Source organism: Sciurus vulgaris (assembly GCF_902686455.1).
Source record: "Sciurus vulgaris genome assembly, chromosome: 4".
NCBI classification, from domain to species: domain Eukaryota; kingdom Metazoa; phylum Chordata; class Mammalia; order Rodentia; family Sciuridae; genus Sciurus; species Sciurus vulgaris.
Window position 1 is genome coordinate 176,629,872 of NC_136464.1, and position 25,469 is coordinate 176,655,340.

Sequence of the window (25,469 nt, forward strand, 5' to 3'; positions counted from 1 at the left end):
GCTATTCACACAGAAAAGTAAAAATAAAGCAAAACCTATTCACGTTTATAAAATTAAATCAAAGGCAATTTATTTTTAGTAGCATGAAATAAATTGATCAGTCAGCAAATCAAAGACAAAAGCTCCAAATAATTCACTCTTTTATCTAAGTCCCTTAACTATAAAACACGAACAAGATGTTTTAAATCCAAGAAAAGAACAGACAGGAGTCAGCACCTTTTATCTACTATCCTTCACTGAGGGTCCTAATAAGATGTCAACTCTGCATTTTATTCACATAAATTTGTCTGAAATCATTGCTTTCCTGTAAAACCAGAATGTGGAAAAGAGACAGAATTCGAGAGAGCTCCCCCGACCCAGGAGGGCTGCATGTAAGCGTCCCAGGCATGTTCAATTCGGGTGGCCCAAGAGAAAAGGTATCATTATTTAGTGATAATAATCTATACTAATAGGAAAGACCTCTACCCTAATGCCATTAAAACTTCCTGCCACTTAACAGGAAGCTCAAACTCAAAAGAACCCATGCAAGCAGCACTTCTTGGCACTTACTCTGTGCTGGCCACTGTCTGAGGTGCCTTTGTTCACGTGGGCCTCAGAACAAGCCCAGCCTGCGGGGTCATCCCCTTCTTAGAGAGAAGGGAACTGAAAATTCAAACACAGCCTAGTTTTGCCCAAAGAGGCACAGCTGGCTGTGTGCAAAGCTCAGATTAATCAAAATCTTCAGGGCAATGTATTCCTGCCAGACTGCTTCAACAAAAACACTGCCTATTTTACAGTCTATACATTTTTGTTTACCCATTCTGACAAAAGCAATCAGATGCCAAGAACCTGACGGTGACATCAATACATATTTTGTGAAATACACAGCATAATTTAAATGTCCTGCACCAAATGACTGCCCATTTGCAGGTGTTACCACCGTCAAGTTGCAGTGTGGCAGAGGCAGCTCCTGCTCAAGCCAGAGTGGGTTCTGAAGTGGCCCAACCCCCACCTGGAGATGTGATGTCCCCTTCCCTGCCCTTTAGAGCAACTGGAAGGTGTGTAGGATTCCACTTAAGTGATCTGCTTCATTGATATTGCCTGGTTTTAATGACTTCTTTTGAATTATTTTAGTTAAGTGGAACTTTTATGAATTTTATCAAAATCATTTAAAAAATACGGCAAAGAAAAAAACCCATGTATTTGGTCATGGTGTTATGCATGCTACTGTCCAACATTAAATGTTCTTCGTACTCAGTTGGAGAACTCAAAACATTTCCTGGTAAAGTCTTTTTAAAAGAAAGATGGCAGCCAAGGTACCTTAGCATTGAGGGGGCACACAGACAGGGCACTTCGAAAAAGCTGGTCCTCACTCCGCCACTCGCCACTGCGAATCACGCATCTCAGGATGTTGATGAACAAAATCCCCAGCACCAAGGCAGCAATGAGCTTCTTAAGAAGAGAGAGAAGCAACGTCACTAGTGAGCAGCTGCAGCTGTTTTGGCCATACACAGTGCCACTCTGGATTGATACCTTTTTCTTAGTATGTCTGCTCAGGGCTCCAAATCCAAAGGTTAGCAGCATGCAGTAGCCCGCACTGGGGAGGTAGAGGACCCGCTCGGCCACCACGAAGCCCACTCGGAAGAACAGGTTGCTTGCAGGAAGAAAGGGGATCACAAGAAATCCCAGGCCCAGTGTAAGGATTCTGGAAGATTAAAATTATTTAAATAAATGGTTCTTTTTGGATTTGTCAAGAAAAACGTCCTACTCAACATTAATGATAAAGACCTTTCTTTTTTTTCATGCCATCAACTGAAAATGATACCAACATCGGCAGAAAAATGTCACCAGGAGAGGATTTAGCTGGCAGTATGGGATAAGACTTAAAAATATTACCAAGGCACTTAACGTCAAGTATAAGGACAAAACTTGCAAATCATATGAGTCACATTAATAAAGTTAGAATGATCACATTTGTGAGCTCTGATTAATTCACCTGCTCCTAACTATGCTTCAAACCATTGAGGTATGAAATAGTTCAGTCTAGTTTCGTGGAAAACAATCCACTGAACAGTAATAGTAATACTGAAGGGAATAAACTTCATAAATCTGAAACAAAGTAATGTCACATGTGGTTGGTATATACCACCCTCCAACAGAAAGTTGAGCACTGGAACACTTCTAGAATGGGTGCATCATTTCTAACATCCCCCATGATACAGGAGGATGAATGCGTAAGAGAGGTGGCATTTGGTGGCTCCTTCCTGGAGCCTGTGCCTACAGTATGTTTTCCAAAAATCCTATTTCATATGTACCAAGTGAAATGACTGAGACTAAATTTCATTGCTCTTTAGAATCATCAACCAATTTAAAACACAGATGAACGTAAAACTTGATTTATTTTGAGAAATTACTAATTCCATAAACACTGTGCTTAACAGAAATCATTTTAAACAGTTTTCATTTCCATGAAACACATTTGTTTTTCCCAATTATTTTCTCAATAACCTTTAAAAAAATTTTTTTTTCTGCCAAGAAAGAACGGTCTCTTTGGGGCAGCAGCTTATTTTGTACCCGAGGACAACAGAAGGAATCACCATAGCATTCACTAGGATTTTTTTGAAGGAGAATTGTGAAATAATGGGCACAACACACATCAATTACACTCTCTGTTCTGACCATAAATTACTCTTTACCACCTACAGCGAAGAGGATCTCCAAGTGCTATTTCACGGGGGAAGGGGCGGGGGAGACAGAGCAGTCATCTGTACCCCCCCTCGGCTTCCCTCCCACTAGTTGAAGCCAGCCTTGTGCTCTGAGGGAATAGGACTCATCCTTGCCATTAATATGCATCTGAAACAAATGTCCTTAGACATCACGTCCACAAAATGGTTAAGATGATCAGTGCTGAATTTAGCAAGATGCTTCAGACGCCACCCAGGGTGGAAGTTAAAATTCAGGGCTGCCTCTTACCTTCTCTTGCGGCTGTCTTCGGAGCACAGGGCTTGGCATATTAGGCCAATTAGGCAGAGCCAGAGTGCTGCTAGAGCAATTACCCTCCAGTCACCAATGGACTTAATGAGGGGGATGCAGCCCATTGACCAATCAAAACAGAGCCACCAGGGACACAGCAGCAGCCAGGCATTCAATGAATAGTAGTAATTATAGTTTATGGCCTGTCAGTCAAAAGGAAAACAAACACTTACTTGACACTGAACTTGAAAGAACATGTATGTGTGTATATATATATATATATATATATATATATCCTAACTCCAGTTTTGAGGCGCTCGCAGGCATCTGTTTCAAGGACAGCAGTTGTGTAAAAATTCAAGGTTGCCAGTTTGTATTTTGCGCATGCAACTGAAGTCTATAATTTTTTAAACACATCCAGATTTTAAAATAAACATACTGCCAAGCCACCAGACCAAGCAATACATTTGTTATACTTCTGGTCAAGTCATGACCCATTTATTTTGTCATGCCTAAAGCCTGTGACCTAGGAAACCCGAGCCCCAGGAGTAACCAATGTGTCTAGCAACCTAAGAACAAGGTTCTGGGGTTGTCCCCTTGTTTTCTGTCCCTATGAAGCACACAGCTAAGAATTTGCGGCTTAATACCCTTGGCCTTTAGAAGAAAGGGCAAACCTAAAAGAAAAGTCTTGACACCATTACAACCATTCAAAGATCATACGGATATTGTTGCATTTTGTCTTAACCCAGTCAAGTTATTTAACTTATAAGTGATAGGGTCTGGGGGCACTTTAACACTGGCAGGGAATCTAATGTTAGAATGGACCTCTGTATCCATGGATTCACTCAACTATGGATGGAAAATATTTAGGAAAAAAAAATTCTAGAAAATTTCAACAAGCAAAACTTGAATTTGCTGCACACTGAGTACTTTGCTGAATCCATGTGAATGAAGTGATGTGTAGGCATTGTATGAGGTATTAGATATAATCTAGAGAAGATTTAAAAAATACAAGAGAGGTTGTACGCAGGTTTCATCTTAGAATATCCTCAGCCACAGCAAACGAACATGGAAGTATCCACATGTTAGGGATTCTGAGTGTGGTGGGGTAGAGGTGAGGATGAAGGACCTGGAAATCTGGGGGCAAAGAAAATAGTGCAAAAGGGGAGCAGGCTGAGTACTCACCCTAATCAACATGCTATCAGCAAAGGAGGCTGGGTTGTCTACCTCCGTAAATGCTGGCGGGCCGGTACCCATGATTCTCCAGCGCACATACAGCACACCAGCCCCTCCGGAGGTGAGGAGGGTCATTCGGAAGAGGAGGCCCCCACTCCTGAGCATGCTGATATTCTGAAAGGACACCACAAAGCCCCTGTTGTCACAGATTTTCAAACAGAAGTGTAACCAAGCCAGGGGCCAACGTGCAGCAATGCTGCTTAAACTACTTTGACACTGCATTTAAGGGCTGGATATTCAAGATTTCAGAATCATAAGAAATACTTAGAAAATGGCATTTTTAAATCAGCTGGCACTTGACATTTTCCATGTCTGGGCTGGAGACAAAAGTATATACCCACCTCTAATGACTTCTCCTTACGTAGTATCTTCTGGATGACTTCCAGAAGGTTGAATTTGCCTATCACCAAGATGTCAAACACTGCATTCAAACCCTAGGAAGCAAAGCCACACACCATCAGTGGTGGGAGAGACTAGCTGTGATTGGGTAGCAATTATATGTCACGATTTTTTTTTGTAGTTATAGATGGACACAATACCTTTGTTTTATTTTTTAAAACTTATTTTTATGTTGTGCTGAGGACTGAACTCAGTGCCTTACACATGCCAGGCAAGTGCTCTACCACTGAACTACAGCCTCAACCCCTACATGTCACAATTTTATTATTGAATCTGGACAAGGAATGCAAAAGATTAGATCATCACAAGATTAGAACTCTTCAATGCTGAAAAAGAACCACCCTATATACGTATATGGCACTAGCTCATGGTAATACTTTATACCACATTTATTATTTAGTAATGACTTTTTGGCCTACACTTAAAAGTACTATAAGATTCAGGATAGCAAGAAATTTGGGGCTCCCACAGGATATTCCTGATTCTTTCTCTCTCTCTCTCTTTTTTTTTGCATAACCATAAAACAGTCCTTTAGTTCATGTAGCAGAGTGGTTAGTTACCTGGGGAGTAATTACGCTGAAGGTAAACACAGTCATCCACTGTACCAACCCAGCACGTAAGCCAGCCTCACGTGCTGGCTCATCTGGGAATGGTTAGTAGGTGCAGATGCACGTCAGGAGCTTTGGTGATCTCTCAGGTACAGTCTCAATGTCCACTAGTGTCCCCTTCTCTCTGGATACACAGCTAGACTACATCTTCCTAAAAGTAAGCTCAGGTGGTTGAGTTTAGCCTACAGGGCATGGGGAGAAGTGATGTGTACCATTTGAGGGGTTTGGTTTAAAAGCCAGCCACTCTTTCAGCTGGCTGGGATGGAGATGCCAGGGCGACTTTGGAAGTACACATGGACCGTGGAAGGTCTCCTATCAGACTGGGCCTGCTGTGCAGTGGTCAGCTATCTCCATCAACTGGAAGAACTGCCCATGACTGCTAGTTGAACAACAAATACCTTCAATCATGAAAGGCCCCTGACAGCATGCTGCTGTGGCTCCTCTCATGCACAGCATCTCTCAGCACCATGATGGCTTCTTTCCAGCAGGTAAGGGCGGCTTTGACAGCTATTAAGCCTATAGTTACAGGCTGAAGGAAAGATGAACCTTGGATTCTGTTCTTCACTATGTGAGACTTTCAGCAAATATCATGGCAGCAGACCCTGTCATGTAGCATATCCCTGCCCAATCTGGAGAGGGGCATCTGAACAGAGCCAGTATATATGGTTAAAGCTGCCCCTACATGACTGGGGTCCTTTAAATATAGGGCTTTGTAGAAAAGACGATCATAAATCATCAGAAGTCAGTGGTAATTTGTGGTTTTCAGAGCAAGGATGACATCCCTACTTAACTCACTCCCATAAATGTTGTTAGCCACTAATTATCCAATGCATGGGCCAGTGCCGGGTTAAACATTTCAAAGAATCCTGCTTTTATTCACTCATGTGATACATGATCATAGTGGGTCACAGGACAGACCCTTTCTGCCTGGCTGTAAACCATTTTCTAGAAGGCGGGAGTTTCCTGTTTCACTGTCCCCGGCTTCTCAAGCTGCTTGTTCTTCTGCCTGGAAGTTGTGCGATGGTCACCAAGGGTCTGAACTGGCACTCTTTCTTCCATCCCACTTAAGGCAGCATCGGAATGTCCACACCTTATGTATGTAAATTCAACCTAACCTTTAGTGCTTCAAAAATGCTAATGTATATGGGAGTTGCCTGACGTCTGATAAGTGGGGATTCTGACTCAGCAAGGTGGGGCTGGGGGCAGACAGCCTGAATTCCCAGCAAGCCTCTGGGGTGTGGTGATGCTTTTGGTCCTCAAACCACCCTTGAGATTAGAGTAAGGCTGTAGAGCAGTGGTCCCTGGCTGATTCTGATTCTACCTCTTGAGGTGTTTGGCAATGTCTGGAGACAATTCAGGTTGTCACAACCAAAGTGCGTGCTTTTGGCACCTAGTGAGTAGGGCTGCTGCTAAACGTTGTTCAATGTATAGGTGAGCTCCCCACCAGAAAGAATGACCTTATCTAAAATGTCAACAGTGCCAAGGCTAAGAAATATTTGCTTAGAGTCAATTCTAAATAAGAAAGCTAGGCGGGAGATTCAATTATCTTTCCGTAGTGGTTCTTTTTGCTATTTCCTTGCTAGCTCACCTTACTTTTTTAGGGAGAGCCTGATAAAACTACTAATCTTTGCCTTGACTTGTGTGAACCCCTAAATAGCTACTCTCTTCCAAACTATTCTTATATGGTTGCTCAAATTCCATTTTTCCTTTCTATTTCTCCACCTCTGATCACATCCTACATCTCCAAAATTTCCCTTAATAATTTAAATAGCCCCCAACTGGCTAGAATGGAGGAATAGGAAAGTGGATTTGTGTCTCTCCCTTCCTGGGGCTTCGACCCCAGCTACAGCCCAGATGAACCCTGGCAAGGCTAAGTCTCTACGCTTGGGGAGCTGCCAGGGAAGCCAAGACTCAGGTAAGACACTCGGCACTTGCTGAGCCATTGGCGTCTACCCAAGGTGGTCTTTTAAAGACTTTTTTGCTCTAGCCCATGCAAAGAAGGCTCACTGAGAATTTGCTCTATGAATACAGATTTACCCCTGGAATCCCAGAACAGACCTAGTCTCTGCCCTCATGGAACTTAAGTCTAGTGAAGAGGCAGACCACAAAGGAACACGTGGAAGACTTCACTGGAGAGAACCTGTCACAAATATCACCAAGGCGGTGAACAGGTCATTGGTGACACTGCAGTGGGAACTCAGCCAGAGGAGACGTGGGACAGAGCTGATGGGGTGGGTCCACCCACACTGTCAGTGTGACCTGGGGACAGAAGGAGCAGGAACAGGGAGGGCCAAGCAGAGGAACAGCCCTGCAGAGGTCTGCAGCAGAAGCAGCTTGACAGGCTTGATGCTGGGAAGAGCCTGGGGACAGGCAGGCTGCGAGGCCAGCCAGTGACCTGCAGGCAAGTGGGAGGCCCAAGGTTCCTGTGACCCTCGGAGAGAAGCCCAGGGAGGGTGTCAAGAGGTCCGGCAATGGGTGTGCAACCTAAATTGTGAGAAGATCACTTGGAGGCTGTGAGGAGGAAGGTGGTGGGGGCGAGGGAAGAATAGGACAGGGCTAGCTGGACAAAGTGCTCCTCACGGGGGCAGCACGCACTGTCACACCCCAGCTTCAGCAGTGGGTCTGCCTGAGTTCATCAGAGGGCTGAAGCAACAGCTGGCTGACCTCAGGGTCTTATCACAACACAAGGAAGACAATATGAAAGCTCTCTTAATCTTTCCAGATAACAATACAGACGTCATACGGCTGGGTACGCATCCTAGTCTTGAGTTACACATCACAGCACACTCAGGACGGTGGATTTTAAAATTGCTCTTATTTGATGATTTTCTATTATTTTAATTTTAAAGGCACCATTAGATTCTTTCTGGATGACAGACATGTTGCATATCTTGACAGAGTGACAGCCTTACAAGTGGATCAACTGTCCAAACTCAAGCTGTACTTTACATCTGTGCATTTCACGGCATGGAAGTTATGCCTCAGTAAAATCCTAACAGTGAGAAGTTTCACATCTGGATTTTACTTACATTTCCAAAACAACGCATACTCTAAAACACATTTAAGATGAACCAAGATAACATGTTTACTGAATTGAGCTGTCAAGGCTCAAAGGTGAAAACACAGGATGACGAGGCACATCTGGGTTTAGACACATCAGCGTTATCATACTAGACTAACTGGACTACTAATCTTTTCGTTCTCCATCAAATTCTGAACATGGAACACTTGGATTCTAGTCTTGGTTGAAGTCTGACTCTTGGGTGGAGATGGAGAAGAGATGAGGATGTGGGGATGTGTGAGGGTGTCAGGGGCTGGCAGAACTGTAATTTCTTCATTTCCAAACTACACTCTGCCCTTTCAAAATCCAGGAAGAACACATTGCTGGTTTGTCAATGGCCAGTCCTCTGCTGTACCTAGGACTACTGATGTACGTGAGAGCATCCTAGGAAACTCAAACCGTTCTTTTCTCTTTCCTACAGGATCATTCTGAGAGGATGAACTGTGGTCCCATACCAACTTCCTGTGCATCAGTTCCCACCAGTTACTAATGATGGACAAGGACACCAGTCAGGTCTCCATCTGAATCATGATAGCATAAGCCAGTGGTCAAGAGAAGTCTATGACCTCAGGCCAGTAATGGGATGCAAAAGTAGAGGAGGTCCCAGAGGCAGGGCTGGCCCAAAATGTCCTTGTAAGATGCAAGGGTCCTGCCTGAGTCTGGGTTCTTACCAGCACAGTGATCCCTTGCTCTTTGCACAGCATGGCCACTGCTCCCAGGAAGATGCTCAGCAACACCCAGAAGGTAGATGAATGTGCTCCCTCCTTGTTACCTGTCAATCAGAGAAATGAGACAAGCAAAAGTCATGCAATGTGTTCCATCCTGTTAGCACCAAAAACAAAAATTCCAAACATGTACCTTAAACACCACAATCTGAAACCAGTTTGGTCTTCAGATAGCATGTCTCTGTGGATGTGTGTATGCATTTCCACACTTATAGCTGGACGATGTCCTCTGGATGGGACATATGTCCCATCTCAAGGCTCTCCTGAGCAGGTGCCCAGTGCCTCTGGAAAGCATCGTAAGAAAGTCCTGTCCATAAGACACTGCAACCCAGGGACCCTATGTGGCAAGTTCCTTCTTCCCAACCTGCCAATCACCTCCTAAACCATTCTGATGGGCTGTGTCAAGAACTCCCATTGAGACAGCAAACAATCCATCTGGTCTCAAGATGACTCCAGCAGTCACAATGGAGGAGCCAGGAAGGCCTGAGCACCTCTGTGAGCATCTACCACTCTGGGGACAGGAGTCTGCGTTCTCTGCACATCATGTGGCTCAGCCTGGGTCTGCTCTGCTCCCTGGGTAGATTGGCTCTGACCTCTACCAAAGGGTGTGTGGCTAGTGGCAGAGGGCTGGCACTGAATGAATAGCTGGGACAGGTAAGGCTGTGGGTCAGGCTGGGCTGTCAGCCTGTGTGGGGTGCGGCATCAACAGGAAATCAAACACTGCCAGACACATGGACCAGTGAAAAGCTCAGGACCAGGGGAGCTCGAGGACAGCTGCAGGACCTGAGCTGCCTGAGGGGGAGGCGGGGTTTGGCCATATACTGCTTTGGTCAGTGGTGAATACAGCCTCGGGCTGGAGCTGAACTGCTGGGAGGGGAGGAAGATGATAGGTAAGATTCATCTCTGTGCTTCCTTTGAAGTCCCTGCTCCTCATCCAAATACCTAACAAATGGGAGCCCACTCGGAGGATCCAATCATGAGCTTGTCAGGTGCCTTGGGTCAGTTCCACTTAAGAATTCCACTTCTACCATTTATTATATGACACTGAGTAAGTTACTTATCCTCCCAGTCATAATGCCCTTATCTATGAATCAGGAACAAGAGGAACCCTCTCAGGATAAATTTGAGATTTGAAACATCTTGTTTTCCTTTCCTTTTCTTCTTCCTTTTTTTTTTTTTGGCTGGGTTGGGGATTGAACTCAGGGCCTTGTGCATGCTTGGCAAGCGCTCTACCACTGAGCCATCCCACCCCTCCTTTCAGAACAGAATCGAGAAGGAAAAGTTATGGCAGAATGCTTGGCCATTTGTTACATGCTGCAAAAAAGCAAAACATCTCTGGAAAATACATAAGAAACTGGCTACATTAATTTCTGAGAAGTTCTAAGAAAAATGTGGGCGAGGAGGGATGAAGTCTGACTTTTCATTGTCTAATCTTTAGTACCCTTTACAACTTCTTAGCCATTTGCATATATTTAAAACCTTGTTAAAAACTACCCATTAATCACTTGGTACAGTGCCAGGGCCACAGGAAACAGTCAACATCCACTTCCTGCACATGAGTCAGCAAGACTCCCTCAGCTTAGAGGGAGGTGGAATTTCCAATGAGCTTCCATGCAACAGTCAAGGGGGTGGCTGCCGAGTCACCCTGTCATGAAATATGCCCTGCGTGGTACACAGTGTAACAGGCACACGTTGTTTCTCATCAAACTGCAGGACACTGACAAGAAGTGCTTTAGTGTATGTGTGTGTGACTGCAGACCCCGGATGGAGGGATTAAAGTCTTGTCTTGTGAATCCTCATGAACTAATCTGCAAAGTCCCAGATGGAAAGAAGGCTTGCATGTCCCAAGAGCAGGTGTGGCTGCCACTCTTAACCTGGCACCTTCCACACACGGGTTGAGACGTATGGCAAGATAACAAAGCCCATACCCAGCTGGACCATGGGGGCTCTCAGCAAAATGTGAGCAGGACTGATTCCTGATGGGACTGACACCTGCTGCTGCCTTCAGGCTAAATGCCACCCTTCTGAAAGTGGCTTTCATTAGTGGCCTTGCTAATGTGACCACCCAGCCCCTCTCCACACTCCCTGGGTCTACACTGCATTCTGGGCACACCAGCCAACTCAACCCGCTCTCGCTTGGCTCTGCTTACTTGGTTCCCTTAGGCTACAAACACCTCTGGGAAAATTCTATGCACCTTATAAAGCTGTCAAATGTCACTTAAGCTGTGAAACAGTGCCCCCATACTCCCAGGCAGCCTCCCTTACAAATTCACTGGGTTCACTGCAGCAAAGGGTCCTACTGCACGTGTCATTACCCCTGTGGGTAGGTGCCCCTAACTGACCTCCTGGATTAGGTTAGGCTTAGTCATGGTCTCTAACTGCCCTATCATAATCTATCATAACAATCTTGTCACCATCTACTCACAGCTTGTTATAAACCCTAGACTGTCAGTCACCCCCTCAGACGAGGGCTCCTCAGCGTCAACACTACCAGGCTGGCTGGGCTTTGTTGTGGGGTTGCCATGCAATCTAGATGTTTAGCAGCAACCCCAGCTTCTACCCATTAGATGCCAGTAGCACCCCCCAACCTCAGTGGTATCAGACACTGCAAAGCGACCTTGGTGGGTGGGAATCGCCCCCTGCTGAGAACCATTGCCCTAAACCAGTGCTATTCACAATGTGGGGTCCTGGGACCTGCGCCTGGATCTTGGTAGAAACACAGACTCAGGACCCACCCAGAATTCCTGCAGCAGGAATTCTGAGGATGGCAACCAGCCATCAGCCCCTTCGATGAGCTTTCTGAATGATTCTGATGCTCCTTGAAGGTCGAGAGCATCACTCTCGGTAGCAAGCTTGTACACAGCTGCATCCTTGGCACCATGCCTGGCTTTCAGGAGCAACTGGAAATTTTACTGACCAAATCAGCAGCCCCTGACTGACTCTGAAAGGCAACACGTGTTCAGTGAATGAAGCAGAATCCTTTCCAAGATGCTTCCAGCAGGGGGCCACCCGATCTTGACATGAGCAACTTGAGCGATGGGGAAGAACTTTTTGTAACACAGCCCATTTCATTTTCAAACTCTGGGGCATTAGAATATTCTTCCTGATGCTGAGCCCAAGTCTGCCCCTGTAAATTTTGGGTCTTAGCTCCAAGCTGTTCAGGCAGCACAGAGCCCAGAGATCAAGTCTCCAATAAAAACTATTATATGTCAGTACATTTAGTTCCCATCAAGCGAACTTGAGGGTAATTTGCACAAATTACACTATGTGTATGTAATACCCAAAGATCACAATTATAACCACAACAATAATTTTTAAAAACCTCTCATATTAAGTATGAGTCTAATTTGAGCATTTATGTCTATGGGAACTATTTATTTCATTTGGGCATTTGCTAGCACTCATTAACAAAACGTTGGCGGATGCCAAAGCTTTAAAAACTTTTTTTGACCAAAATAACCCTAAAGTTAACACATCAATGAATTCCTTTCAGGAAATGATCTGGGGAAAGGGAACCAAAGATTTGAGCATGGAGCCCAGGATCCAGCTGGTAAAACCCCAGGTGATCACAGCTCACAGTGTTGCATGAAGTAGCACCAAAAGCCCAGGCCTTTCCCCACACGCAGAGGCAGAGATGGCCTTGATGGCTGCGGCTCAGGGCATGCTGTCCTTCTCTCCAAACTCTTCTCCTGAATCTATCTGAAACCACTTCAGCATTTTCTCATACGAGCAGTTCTGTTTCACATGGAAACAGAAACCTTTAACGACAGATGATCCCATTAGTTACCATGGGTTCTCTTCTCTGGGTCAATGGGGAAAAAGGCACGGCCCCCAACCCTTCAGGCCCTGGAGGAGAGGTCTGTGGTCCAGCCTTGTCCACTGTCTTCAAGTGGACAGAGCACCAGGTTCAACCGTTCACGAGACACCAATGCACCTGCTTGCCCCCGCCAACTTTCACTTGGATCTGACTCCACAACTTTCTCACTTCCACAATCTGTGCTCATACTTTTCACCTAAACAAAATATGATTTCTCAGTGTACTGCTCTTGGTTCTTAATTTCAAAAGCAAGTTCCTTGATCATTTTACCTCTTTTTCTAGAGTAACTGAACTAGCTTGTATTTTATTTGACATGCATTAATTTTCCCCATGGGCCAAGGGCCTCTGATAGGAAACAAATTCCCAGTTTCCCCACCAAAATGCTCAAGGGACTCTCGAGGGGAGTTTACTTCCTGTTAACAAGAAGCAAAATTACTCCACAGATGTAAAAATGATGGGGCTCATATTCCACCCTTCTTGTCCAGAATTTAAAATGGGTTTCTCCTTGGATGGCTAACTCAGAGTTAACTGAATATAGAAATACAACATACAGAAAACATAGCCTTCAGATTTATCGACAATCTTCTTCCTAATCTCACCCCATAATCTTACCACCTCTCAAGTCCTAAGCCCTCACTCCACATCCACTCACAAATCCTCAATGGCAATTTTCCTGGACGAATCCTACCCTTTAATCTTCCCTTAGGTCTCCCCGGTCCCCTAAAATGCACTCAGAGTGAAAGCATATGAGAGGAAGGTCCTGTTTCTTTGCTGAAGAGGCTTATTCAGTGATCATTAAATATTCAGGATCACTTGTCACAACAGTGGCAATTCAGATCAAAGGGAAAATTTCAATGGCCAGTTATTAACCTAGTGGCAGCTTTACATTCAGAGGACCACATCCCAGACCCGCCACTTTCCAGGAAAGGAGTCATTATGTAGCCAACAATCTCCTGAAATTTATCTAGTCCCCGTTGAAATGTGTTGTAAATGGAACATACACACCCAATTTTGAAGACTTTGTATGAAAAAAACAATGCAGAATATTTTGTATTTTTATATTCATTATATTGAAATTGTATTTTTGATATATTGGACTAAATAAAATACATTATTAACAATTCATCTTCCCTGTTTCTTTTTATAATGTAGCTATTAGAAAACTTAAAATTACATGTATGGCTCTCAACCTTTCTATTGCACAGAAGTGTCTCTAGATCATATGATCAAAGTCCCAGTTAACAGCTGAAATAATCTGGAATTGCTACGTTTGTATTCTGACTCTACCTTCAAGAACTTGGAAAATATGAAATGAGTTTGCCTGTTTAAATCAGATTAGTCATTCAATATTTTATCGGGAGCCACAAAACTAAGCATGCACATGCACTTTTTAGTTTTCCAGAATCCAAACTGGTAATCTCAATTTAGTTAATATTATAAAACCATATAAGTCAAAGAGGCCCTGTTTACAATTGTGTAGTATGATATGCATGATAAACCAAGGTCCATCAACACAGCTTCGACAAAATCTCTCCAGTGCTGGGCTGAGCAAAACAGGCTTTATAAAAACTAACCTGGGGAACTAGCTCTGAGTGTTGGGATGTCCACACCTTGTGAACTTCTGATAATACACTGACCTAGGATAGCTTTGCCCATGTAATTCTCCACATTAATTTTGAGTCTAGATTTGCTAAGAAATGCTAATAATTGTCAATATATAATGTCATCTAGACAAATTTGACCTTTTGTGTTTCTGTGGCTACTTAGTAACTAACACAAATCATTCTTTTATTCCAAGTTTTGAGTATTTCAATAAAATGACTGAGACAGGTAACAGGGGGTCACCTTGCATACAGTGGGCACTCAGTAAATGACTGTTGAATCAATGAATAGTTTCCTCTATTTCCATGTCTTTCAGAAGTCTTTTATATTGCCACATTTCTTATGCAATTATGAGATATAATTCAATACCAAAAAGTTAGTAATTTTCTCAATGTGAATAAATACAGCTAGAAATAAGTCTTTTCAACTTTTAGATATAGTCTTTAAAAACCCTCACACTGAAGGAATCACCATCCTGTAAGATTCTTGAAAAACACTTTTAATTTTAAAAATTATGTAAAGAATATAAGAAAGCACAAGGGAAACTGATTAATTTTAAAGTCAGAGATAACTGTTAAAAAAAAAAAAACTGTTAAAAATAAATTGTAAGAGTCAGATGTCACATCCAGTGCAGTTGACTTGTGAATATTTTTGTTCAGAAAATTCTCAAGATAGGGAATTCCAGCCCGTGTGCAGCTCCTAAGCACCTCAGGATGATACCTTTACCTAGCGTTCTGTCTCATTTTCTTCTAGAGTGCTAAATTTTAAGCTCCAATGACCCAGTGGAGGATGGTGCTTACTCCCTGCTGGATCCCTCATCTCTTGCAAGATCAGCACCAGCAAACACCAACAGTTTGTGATCCAGCACATGGTTTTTCTCTATTTCAATACATGTCTCTATTATCTAAGAAAATTCAACCCTGTAGGTAAGGGGAGGCAAAAGCTGAGAGTAAAGGGAACACAGGACGGGTGGGGGGAGCAACAGCAGAAAGGCACTTGTCAGTATTAACACCCACAAGTCCCAACAGATGTGGCCAATTTAATGAAGCATGTGCCTCAGATCTGGCACTCCTTCCAGCGGGAAGCTTCCTTGCAGCAGAAGCAGCACATTGTCCATGCTAGCCCTCCTCACCACTCTCCGCCTGGCATCTCTGCCGAGTGAAACTGGCACATCGTGGTGTGTGTGGGAACTGCGCCATCCAGACAGGTGGCCACAACTCTGTAGCTGCCAGAGCAACACAATGAGCATCAGATTCACGTTCCAAAAGTTGGAACCAACCAGGCCTGCTTCCATACGCAGCGTCAAAGTCAGGCTCGCTGTCCTAGACTGGGGGCGGTAGGGATCAAGCAACGGAGGAACCAAAGAAACACGAAGGCGGAGAAGAGAGGTGTCAGTGTCAGTCAGCAGAGGCCTGCCTCTAAGAACAGGTGTCCTGGGTGACATGAGTTAGACTAGGGTCTGATTTTTTTAAGCTGCACGATTCTAAGTCAAAGAAAAACAGATTTCTTAAATCAGAATGAAAACACAAAGGAATGGTATTCTGAGAGTAAGTTACTCTGTATTGGTGCCTGGAATAAGATAAGGAGAACAAAATAACAAAGAAGGTTCAAGAAGTTAAGAACAACTGAGATTTGGAATTCTCTGTATTATGAATAAGACTCTAGAACTTAACAATGGTTGTTTAGATGGGTAGTAAATTCATTTCTCTCTGGAGGAGACTCTCCTTACCACTTCAAGTGAGACTTAGTAAATTTCTCTTCTTAGTCCTAACTCCCACGAGATGAATATTTTAAGGGACTGGTTTAAAAACACAATTGTTTTCACTATTCCAGCAAGCTTCTAGTACAGATGAATTGTTTTCAACCTGAACTACCAGACTTCAAAAAGCAAAGAAATATTGACAAAACATCTCATCCTAAGAATAATACCTTTTGTTTGGGGCATTTGGAAATAATAACCAGCATACCATTGACTTCATCTGACCTGATGATTTTTTTTTTTTTTAAATAAATAAAAAATATGTTGCCTTTATAACACTTCCCTTTTTTAAAAAAATACTTTGTTGCCAGGTGCTGGGATTACACCTGTAATCCCAGCAGCTTGGGAGGCTGAGGCAGGAGGATTATCAGTTCAAAGACAGCTTCAGCATTAGCAAGGCCCTAAGCAACTTAGTGAGACCCCCATCTCAAAAAATAAAATATAAAAAAGGGCTGGGAATGTGGCTCAGTGGTTAAGCACCCTGGGTTCAATTTCCAGTAACACCACCCCCACCCCCGCCAAAAAAAAATTTATTGCAAAAGATCTTGCTTGTAGACATTTTACTTAAGCAATGAAAGAAAAACAAACAAACAAACAAACAAGAAAAGAAGGCAGGACCCTGGAAATGTTATATGAAATGTAAAATGAAAATTTTTCATTTTCTAAAAATCAGAGGATTCCAGAGGCGAGCCCAGAGTTGTTTGCTCATAAACTCAGGCAGTTAAAAACTGTCTGGAGCTTTACAAAACAGACACTGCATCTATAAAGAAAAAAATGAGATTACCAAAAAGGAGATGCAGCCTCTGAAAGGGCTTTTTAACTAAAGAATTTCAGAGCATGTAGTTTTGTGTTCCCTTATAAAATAATATTAGATCTGTTCCTTTGGAAAAACCTTTCTGGACTTCAAGTTTATGTGTAATTAATGCTGGGTCCTTCCCACCCCCCTTTTTAAACTTTATGTCCAGACCCTAAAAGTATAAAGATTAGATCTTTAAATGGGTCACTTTAAACATTAAACAGTATTATTATTGGCATCCCAATAAATACTGGACTTAACGTCTCCAAAAGCAAAGTTCTGATTCTCTGCCATGCACTTAGAAGCCCAGGCAACTGGAACAAAAATCACAACTGCCATGACATGAACACATTTACCACGTGGGTTTTGTACAGCCAGAATAAAAATGTGATTATTCCTTAAGATATTTCAAATTCCAAATGAAAATATAGATACCTGAATGCCCATTAGCATGAAGAGTTCTGTTCTCTTGGATTGAGGGAAATTTAATACAGAGGATATCAAAGAAATTAGTGGTACAAAGGCCACAGCTATCCATGCAGCAAATACCATGAGAGGATGCTACTGAGTGCCCGCTAAGAAAGCTTTGGACAGGGGCTGGGGTGTAGCTTAGTGGCAGGGCACTTGGACCTCACAGAACATGTACAAGGACCTACGTTTCATCCCCAGCAAAACACCCACCACACTCACTGGACTTTGTCTTTGTAGTTTTTACATCCCCAGCACTGAACACAGGGCCTGGTACATGAAACTCCCTTAAAAGTTTCATTGACTATTGGTGATGGAATGAAAGACAGAAACTGGTAAGTCTCTGTGCTATTTTAGGCAGAATCAGAGACTATGAGTACTTTTCAAGAATGCTGGGCCAGAATGACTCCTGCATACAGGGCTCTTCCTGCCTCCCCCACTCTGTGAAGGTGTTCTGTTTGTGGACACTGTGTGCCTCTTAAGACTCTTAGGTGCCTCTTAAGACTCCTAGGCACCATGTGTGAGGCTGAACATTAGCATGATGTTTAAGGATGAGTCCAAAGACTTGGTATCTATAAACAAAGAAAAGTCTTGTACTCTCAGCATGTTTAGAAGGGGTACAGAAAATCAGAAACAAGAAAAAGTTGTTGGAAACACCAGAGAGAAGGAAAGGACCCACTCGACTTCATCAGCTCCAGTTTTGGGGGTAAGTAGACAAAGGAGACAGGGCGGGCGGGGAGGGTTTGGAGTTTCAAGAGGAAGAGATGACAGGGCAGCTGGTGGAGTGGAGGGGCCATTCTGGTGCCTGATGGCCTGAGAAGCAAGGTGGGCAGGGGTGGGGGCAGGTGGCTGGACATCTGGTCACAAGGTCTTGAAGTGGCTGCAGGTGGGCTCAGGCCCAGCACATTGCCAGGGGCACTTAGAGACTCACTCAGGGACACAGGGGACTTCCCTCAAGGGAAGTACTGCTAATCACAGTACATCTAAGGCTCTCAGACTTTAGATTAGGGTTAGGACCCAGGCTGCTCTGAGCTTCCAGACCTGTGACAGAATTTGGAGAATTCCATCATTCTGTCAATGGTGTGTGAGGGGAAAGGAGAGGGAACGGAAAATAGCAATTTGCAATGATGGAGACTGTAGCTCGAGATGGGTATTTGAAACCATCCACTTTAAATCTCAGAGAGAAAACGGTGACGATCTACAAAGGAAAGCCTGACCAAGCAAGTGGATGCAGTTGGGGGCAGAAAGGACACAGAGTCCAGGACCAATAACTGTTTGCTGGGTGTGCTCAGCAAACTACTTCAGCTTCAAAGCTTCCAAAGGCTAATTAAATAAGCTGTTCCAGAGACCAGGCTGGAGGCAACTCCATCAGCTCCATTTTGATTCACTCCTTCCCTTTCCTGAAGGGGGTTCGAGTTAACAGGAAGACACTCCAGGAAGATGGGGCAGGTTGGGTGACCACAGACAGGCTCTGAGAAGGCTCCTGCACCTCTCCATTTGTCTTTTAACTGCTCCAAGGAACTTCTACCAAATAAACATCTAATCTTAAAGGCCACATCTACTGCCGTGATTGAATTGCAACAGAAAATATTTCCAGATAAACTTTCTTGAAAATACTTACAAATCTAAACCTTGAAGGCCTGGTCATTTCTTTCCAATGCTAAGGTAAACATATAAATGCTAGAAGAATTTACTGGACCAAATGGAAAGGTCAAGTGGCCACTTACGGTTAAAATATTTATGTTAGTACTGAAATAAACTTTACCAATTTCCCATAAGTCAAAGTATTAATTAATTGAAAAATCATGCATTTAAGCAACTTCACCTTTGGTATTAAATTTCTATATGTTTTTTAAAAGAAACTTATCTTTTGTATAAATATATAATTTTATAATTCATAAATAACAAAAACATACACATGTAAATATTAATCTACAAATTTATGAATTAGATAACAGAAATAGTAAAGAATTCAGGAAAAGAATATGAGATGTCTAGTTTTACACCATGCTGAAACAACACTCCATTAAAAGTGGGTTAATAAATGTACTGGTATACTTGACAGAATTTTTAGTTTCGATAGTTTTTCCATTATTTCATAAGAGTAATCTTTAAAAGTAGTAAGGGGTTCTAGTGTATCATCCCCCATGTGAAACCTACAGACATTTGGTACTTCTTCAAAAGACACATTAGATGTATCTGATATCCATTTAGAATAGAGTGAAGTTACCTTAAGGTACAATGTATTAAATGATACTTAAAATGTATTAAATGATACTTCTTAAGACTTTTTAGAGTTGTCTTTGAGAAAAACCACAAGTCTATCCCTGGGTCTGCAAGTTCGTAATTAATGGACAACTTTAGAACTTGAAGTAACATTTGTAATGGACACATCAGGGAGGGAAAATGGAACCTCTTCTCCTATACGCCAATCACAATCTTTCTTTCTTTATTTTTTAAACATTTTTAGTTGTAGATGGACACAATATCTTTTATTTATTTTTATGTGGTGCTGAGGATCAAAGCCAGTGCTTCACATGTGCTAGGCAAGTGCTCTACCACTGAGCCACAACCCCAGCCCCCCAAATCACAATCTTATGGAAAAGATACACTATGGTATCATATGGTATCACAGTGAAGCGTCACCATCAGCTTCACTACGAGGCTGAGGGAGGGATGACCCAGATCAGGGGTGAGCTCTATGATCATCGTGGGGGAACTCCCAGGAAGAGACGCACGTGCCTGCCTGCAAGCTAACTTTCAGTCTCAGGAAAAGCTACCTCCACTACTCTCCATACTTGATGCTGTTCTATTCACCTGTCCGTAAACTCTCAGGTGAGTCACTGGATGAAGTGGTGATTTTATCTTGACATGTAAAACAATAATGACCAAGGGGTGAGGTGTGGCAGGTGTAACCACACTGAGTGAGCACTGGCACTTCCTGGGGACATGGAGTGGGTGTAAAACAGTAGCTTCAGTAGCTCTGCTGCTTCTGCCAGTGGCTTCATCAGCGGGAAACTCCCATGTGAACCCTGGACCGAGAACTGTTTTACTCATCCAGAACTCTGCATCATGAAAAGGCAGTGGAGGTAACAGATATATCCAAAGAGGGTTTCCACCTCCAGAGCCACATTCCCCCCAAAGCAGTAACCTTATATAAGCAAGCAATTTCCCATCGGCTTAAACACTGCTTAACAGTACAAAAACACAAAGAAGTTGCAAAATTAAGAAGGCAAACATAATGCTTACTTTCTCTAAATGCTTTACAGTAGCCAAGGAAAGATAACAAAAAGAACAGGGCGCACAGGAGGTCAGCACGGCCGACAACGCCAGCAACCTTAAAAGAAGGGGAGAAAAGATTCACGTAAAAAACATTGAAACATTCCTAAACTCTGGAAACATAAAACATTCCTTAGACATAGAAAACGAGAAACTTCCTCGGCTCCTCCACCCACTCCGATACCCTGGGAAGCTCAGCCACGGGCCTCTGGGGCCATCTTACTTTGCTTCTCTTCTTCCCTTTTTGGTCTAGGGCTGGATTTAACTGCTTCTGAGAGAAGGCAGGTTGTTCTGAAAGTCCTGGCAGCTGTGCCGCAAGCTGGACACAGACGGTAAGTGCTGTTATTTAACGTGGGGCCCCAAGAATCACAGCCACTCAGGCTTCCAACCTGCCCGAAGCCGAGCTTCCACTGGAAGACAGCAGCAGCTCAGAGGACGTGAGATTTAAATATAAATTTGATCAGAGACATGAAGGATATAAAGGTGGCAAATATGTGTTAAAAGCCGCCAGGCACAGAGAAAGACAGGAATAAGCCTTCCGAGCTGCCTCTGCCATCGTTCCCTCTCTTCCACCCAAAATTGATCACATGGCTACCCTGGAAAGCAGAACCCTACAGACATGAGTAACAAGAGGAGAACAGAATGAAATGCCTTGCATTCCTCTCTCCCGTTTTCCACATGGTGACGCTACCCTCCCCTTTTTTTCCTCAGTGATAATGAAGTGATAGAAAATTTGCGTCTTTTTCTTTCAGGCTGATTACTCCAGCAGTTGTTCTCCAAATGTTTCTTGGTAATGAGAGCCACCCAATTCCACTCAGGGGCACCAGCCTAATTTATGTGGGGTCCTTTACTAACTAGCACCTGAACGTGGCATGTACCAAAGCTTCTGCTGTGACTAAGACCTGCTTTAATGTCTATGAGATGCACAATAAAGGACCATTCTTACAAATTAAGACAAAGTGAAAATTATACATATAACTGAAATTATATATATATATATATGTAATATATATATAACTGAAAATTACTCTATACACGACCAAGTACATATATGATCAAGAGTTAAGGAAGGCTATCTTTTAGGAGCAGTTTCCTCTACACTGCTGCGTACGAAATGCTGAGGTCTATTTTCCATTTTAATTGTGACCTCTGGAAGGTCACAGCCCAAAGTGTCATGCAAGGGCTAAGGACTGAGTAAGCAGATAAATCCAACCCATGAACACCACAAACAAGGAAGAACCTACCAAGAGGAAGCAAGGGACAAGATAAGGTTCAACAGATCTGTAAGACACGTGGCAGTATGCTTTAGGGTTAAATACCAAGCTCTGCAGATGGAATGCATAACAGGAGTTCTGGAACAGCCAGGGCAGTAAGCGCCCTCAATCAGGGACGCGGAAAAACAATCAGGGAGCGGCCACACAGAGGGAGCCTGGTATGGGGCAAGTGTGGCTCTCTGTTAGTCCCCTTCAGGAGTCCTACAGGTTGCTTCTAGAACTGGGAATAAGGAGCAGAGAGGGAAAGACAAAGGACAGAGAAGCAGGACTTGTGACGGGAGGCGCTTCCTAGAGCTGTGGCCCTACAGTGCTGAGGGCAGACTGGGACCCCAAACTCTCAGAGACGACAAAGCCCCTATAGCCACAGAGCAACAGTTGGGAGGAAGCAGAGAGCACAGGTTGCTCCCGCGAGTGACGGGGAGGAAGCGGTTTAGGAAAACGCGAGGGTGCGGCCAAAGGCCAGGATGTGGAAACCCCTGCGACAGCTAACACGGGCAAACACTGCCCAGAAGCAAAAACTGATTTTTAAAGAAACATTTGTCAGTTGTTGAAGACTGTCCCAAGTCTTTAAGTGATAAATATTACACTGTCTAACATAAAGAAAAAATGTCTTGAAGTACGGTGTTTTCAAGTAAAAGTAAAAGCATTGAGTGCTTACACTGAATTTTTTGGCACAGAAATTAAAGAGAGATTTCACAGGAAAAAAAAAATGATAAGAGGCTATCCAAGGAGGCACTGTTCCCAATCACTGTCTGGATGATGGGCATCAGAGAGAGGAGGTTTTGTCTTTCTTTTCAAATATTTGCATAATATCTATTTTCAGGCAAAGTTCTCTACCAAGACTATTTTCTTTCTTCTGAATAACCAGAAACATTCCTACCTGGGTTTTCCAGAGAAATCCTTGCAAACACCCCTTATTCCAAAAAGGACATTATTGGAACAGTTTGCCCATGGCCATGAAAAGAAATTTGAAGGGAAGTTGGGGGAAGGTTTCCCACCAAACTCCTTTTTTTTTTTTTTTTTTTCTCCTATATCCATGTCTGGGAGAGAGGAAGTCTTCAGGAGGCCTGAGCTTTTCTCTTCTTATACCAGAATTATAATCTGCACCAATACCTTGAGGAAAAAGAAAAGTAAACCCTCCCAGTGGTGCTGGTATCCTCAGGGAGCTCCTGGGGGCCTTCGTTCTGACCAGCGACAGGGACTGCAGAGCCCCAGACAGACCAGGGCCTATGCAATGCCCCTTAGCTCTCTTCCCGCCAGTGGGGACTGGCTGTCAGAGGCTTCGTGTGTCTACAAACAACTCAGTGATTTGGGGAGGCTTATTTAAGGGGCAGGGGAGGGGGGAGGAAGGGAGGGGAAGGGAAAGAGAGACACAGAGACATTCGTTTCAGCTGAGGAGCAAATGACACCGATTGCAATGATCTCCCTACCAACTACAGCCTGGGAGAGGATCAGACTGAAGGGGACCAACTCATTCCTGTTAGCCTGGGGCCATAACCCTGTCTCAGGGACAGTGGATGGTGGGTCACCCTAGGAGACTGGAAAATGTAGGTGTTCACTGGAGTGGACAAAAATGTCTTTGGAGTTGATGTTGAGGGGTAAAGATACAGAACACAGCAATGTCGATATAAAGAAATTTATGTGGCTAAAGCCTGGGGATTTGTCACCGCTGCTGTCCCTTCACAAATATAAACAGGAGCACGAACCACCCAAATCCTACCATCCTCATCCCACACAGGCCAACACGCAGTGGGAGGGTACCTGCCCAGCCTGCACCAGAGCACTGGGCTGCTTCCTGGGTGCTGGCAGGACACCCATGAGGCACTCTCCGCCATCTGCAAATGAAAAGCTCAGGGTATCCTGCTCTTTGCACATCTGTAAACTTGGAATTTAAAATGCAGAGTAGCAGATAACAGGGGAATGAAGATAAAACTGAGTATTATTTGTCAAAATAATAAAAGGTAAATACAACAAGCAACTTAGAATACTAATTTTTAATTCTCTCTTTCTCAGTGCTGGGGATGGAACCCAGGGATTTGTACATGTTAGGCAAGCACTCAACCACTGAGCTATATCCCCAGACCCAGTACTAGTTCCTGAATAGTTTGAACAGCTGACGTGAAAGGGAGAGGCGAGAGATGAAAAGATTTTTCAAAGATTTCCTCCTCTCCTCAAAGCTAGATTTCCCTCAGTTCCTTTTAAAGTTCTGAAATGTGGCCTTTTGAAATTAATACATTCCCAGATTGCATTTATCTAGAGTGAGTGAGTGTGTATGTGTGTGTGTGTGTGTGTAAAAACATCCAGTCACACCTGCTGACACTTGAAACTTTTTTATAAATCAATTTCTCAATACATAAAATCAGAATTTTAGAAATTTCTTTGGCTAATAATTCAAATGTCATTTTACTTTCATGATTATGCTAATTTGGGCAAGAAGCAAACAAGGAATGAGGACTTTTCCAGAGATTGCTTTGTTTATGATTGATGTGTACACTCCATCTAAGTTCCAGCAAACAGTTAGAGACTAGGGAACTCAAACTGAAACCAATTCTAAGTCAGGCACAGGTATGTATTGACAAACAGCTTATAGCTAGACTCTTGCAACATCAGACCCTAGCCTACGAAGGCCTTAAATTTTCTGAACTTGCTGAAGTGAAAAAGTAAAATTTAAAAAGATGAGAAGATTGTAATAGCAATTTCATGATACTCTTGATACCAAAGAATAGGCAGTTCAACAAAAGTCAGTTCCAAAAACAGGAATTCTGCTCAGAGTTTTGGAACTGACTCTGAGATGCTCCTTAGGACAGCTGGTTAAATGCAGGTTTCTAACTCCCTCTATTAAATGCAGATGTCTATTTTGAGGGAAGTAATGACGTGCATGCAGTATTTTATACTAGGTACTTCAGGCTCACAGAATAAGTGGCTAAAATCAAATCTTTTGCCTCAGCAAATATGCTGACTTACATTTTCTAAGGGTTTGGGGTGGTGGTGGAGGGAGGGATATTCCTGACAATCTTACAAATGTCTAGTTAAATCCCCACACAGTTTGCTCCAAATATCTTCAGCAGCAGCCCAAAGGCATAGGGCCATGGGCCACAGGAAAGCAGGGTGGGCTCCTATGTGGGGCTGCCCCACATAGGACGATGAATAGGGAGAGAGGAAGGTGGGATTTTGTGAGTGGTCCCTCCCATGTCAGCAACTCCTCGGGGTAGGCCTCGGAAGCCTGGGATTTAAGTTCAATCCTATAGTCACCCTGAATAAGTCCTTCACTTGCGTCCCTGGGCCACTGTCCCATCTGTAAAGTGGGAGCTGCCACACTGTTCCATCTGACATCACGGCATTTTTATGACAATCGTGGTAAGGTTAAGAAAGCTTTTGGAATCATAAAGCTGTCAGCTACCACAGGAAAACTGCCTCAGACCCTTTGCTGAAGAATGGTTCTTAGATACTGGCCAGGCGACATTCAAGATTCACACTTGCACAGCTGGTACAG

The 25,469-nt window shown here is 43.5% G+C and overlaps 1 protein-coding gene across 6 annotated transcripts in view; it reads right to left on the reverse strand.

The window, feature by feature from the left end:
• TMTC4 (transmembrane O-mannosyltransferase targeting cadherins 4) overlaps positions 1 to 25,469 on the reverse strand; it is a 60,193-nt gene that overhangs the window by 23,819 nt on the left and 10,905 nt on the right. For 5 of the 6 annotated variants that reach the window (XM_079138611.1, XM_079138610.1, XM_079138612.1 and 2 more), the window contains 7 exons: positions 20,673 to 20,760; positions 8,928 to 9,028; positions 4,530 to 4,622; positions 4,138 to 4,302; positions 2,953 to 3,155; positions 1,513 to 1,684; positions 1,300 to 1,431 (listed from right to left, as the gene is read on the reverse strand). In XM_079138611.1, coding sequence (XP_078994737.1) covers positions 1,300 to 1,431; positions 1,513 to 1,684; positions 2,953 to 3,155; positions 4,138 to 4,302; positions 4,530 to 4,622; positions 8,928 to 9,028; positions 20,673 to 20,760 — 954 coding nt within the window. The remainder of the gene's footprint in view (positions 1 to 1,299; positions 1,432 to 1,512; positions 1,685 to 2,952; positions 3,156 to 4,137; positions 4,303 to 4,529; positions 4,623 to 8,927; positions 9,029 to 20,672; positions 20,761 to 25,469) is intronic. The other variant, XM_079138614.1, reaches the window with a different exon arrangement.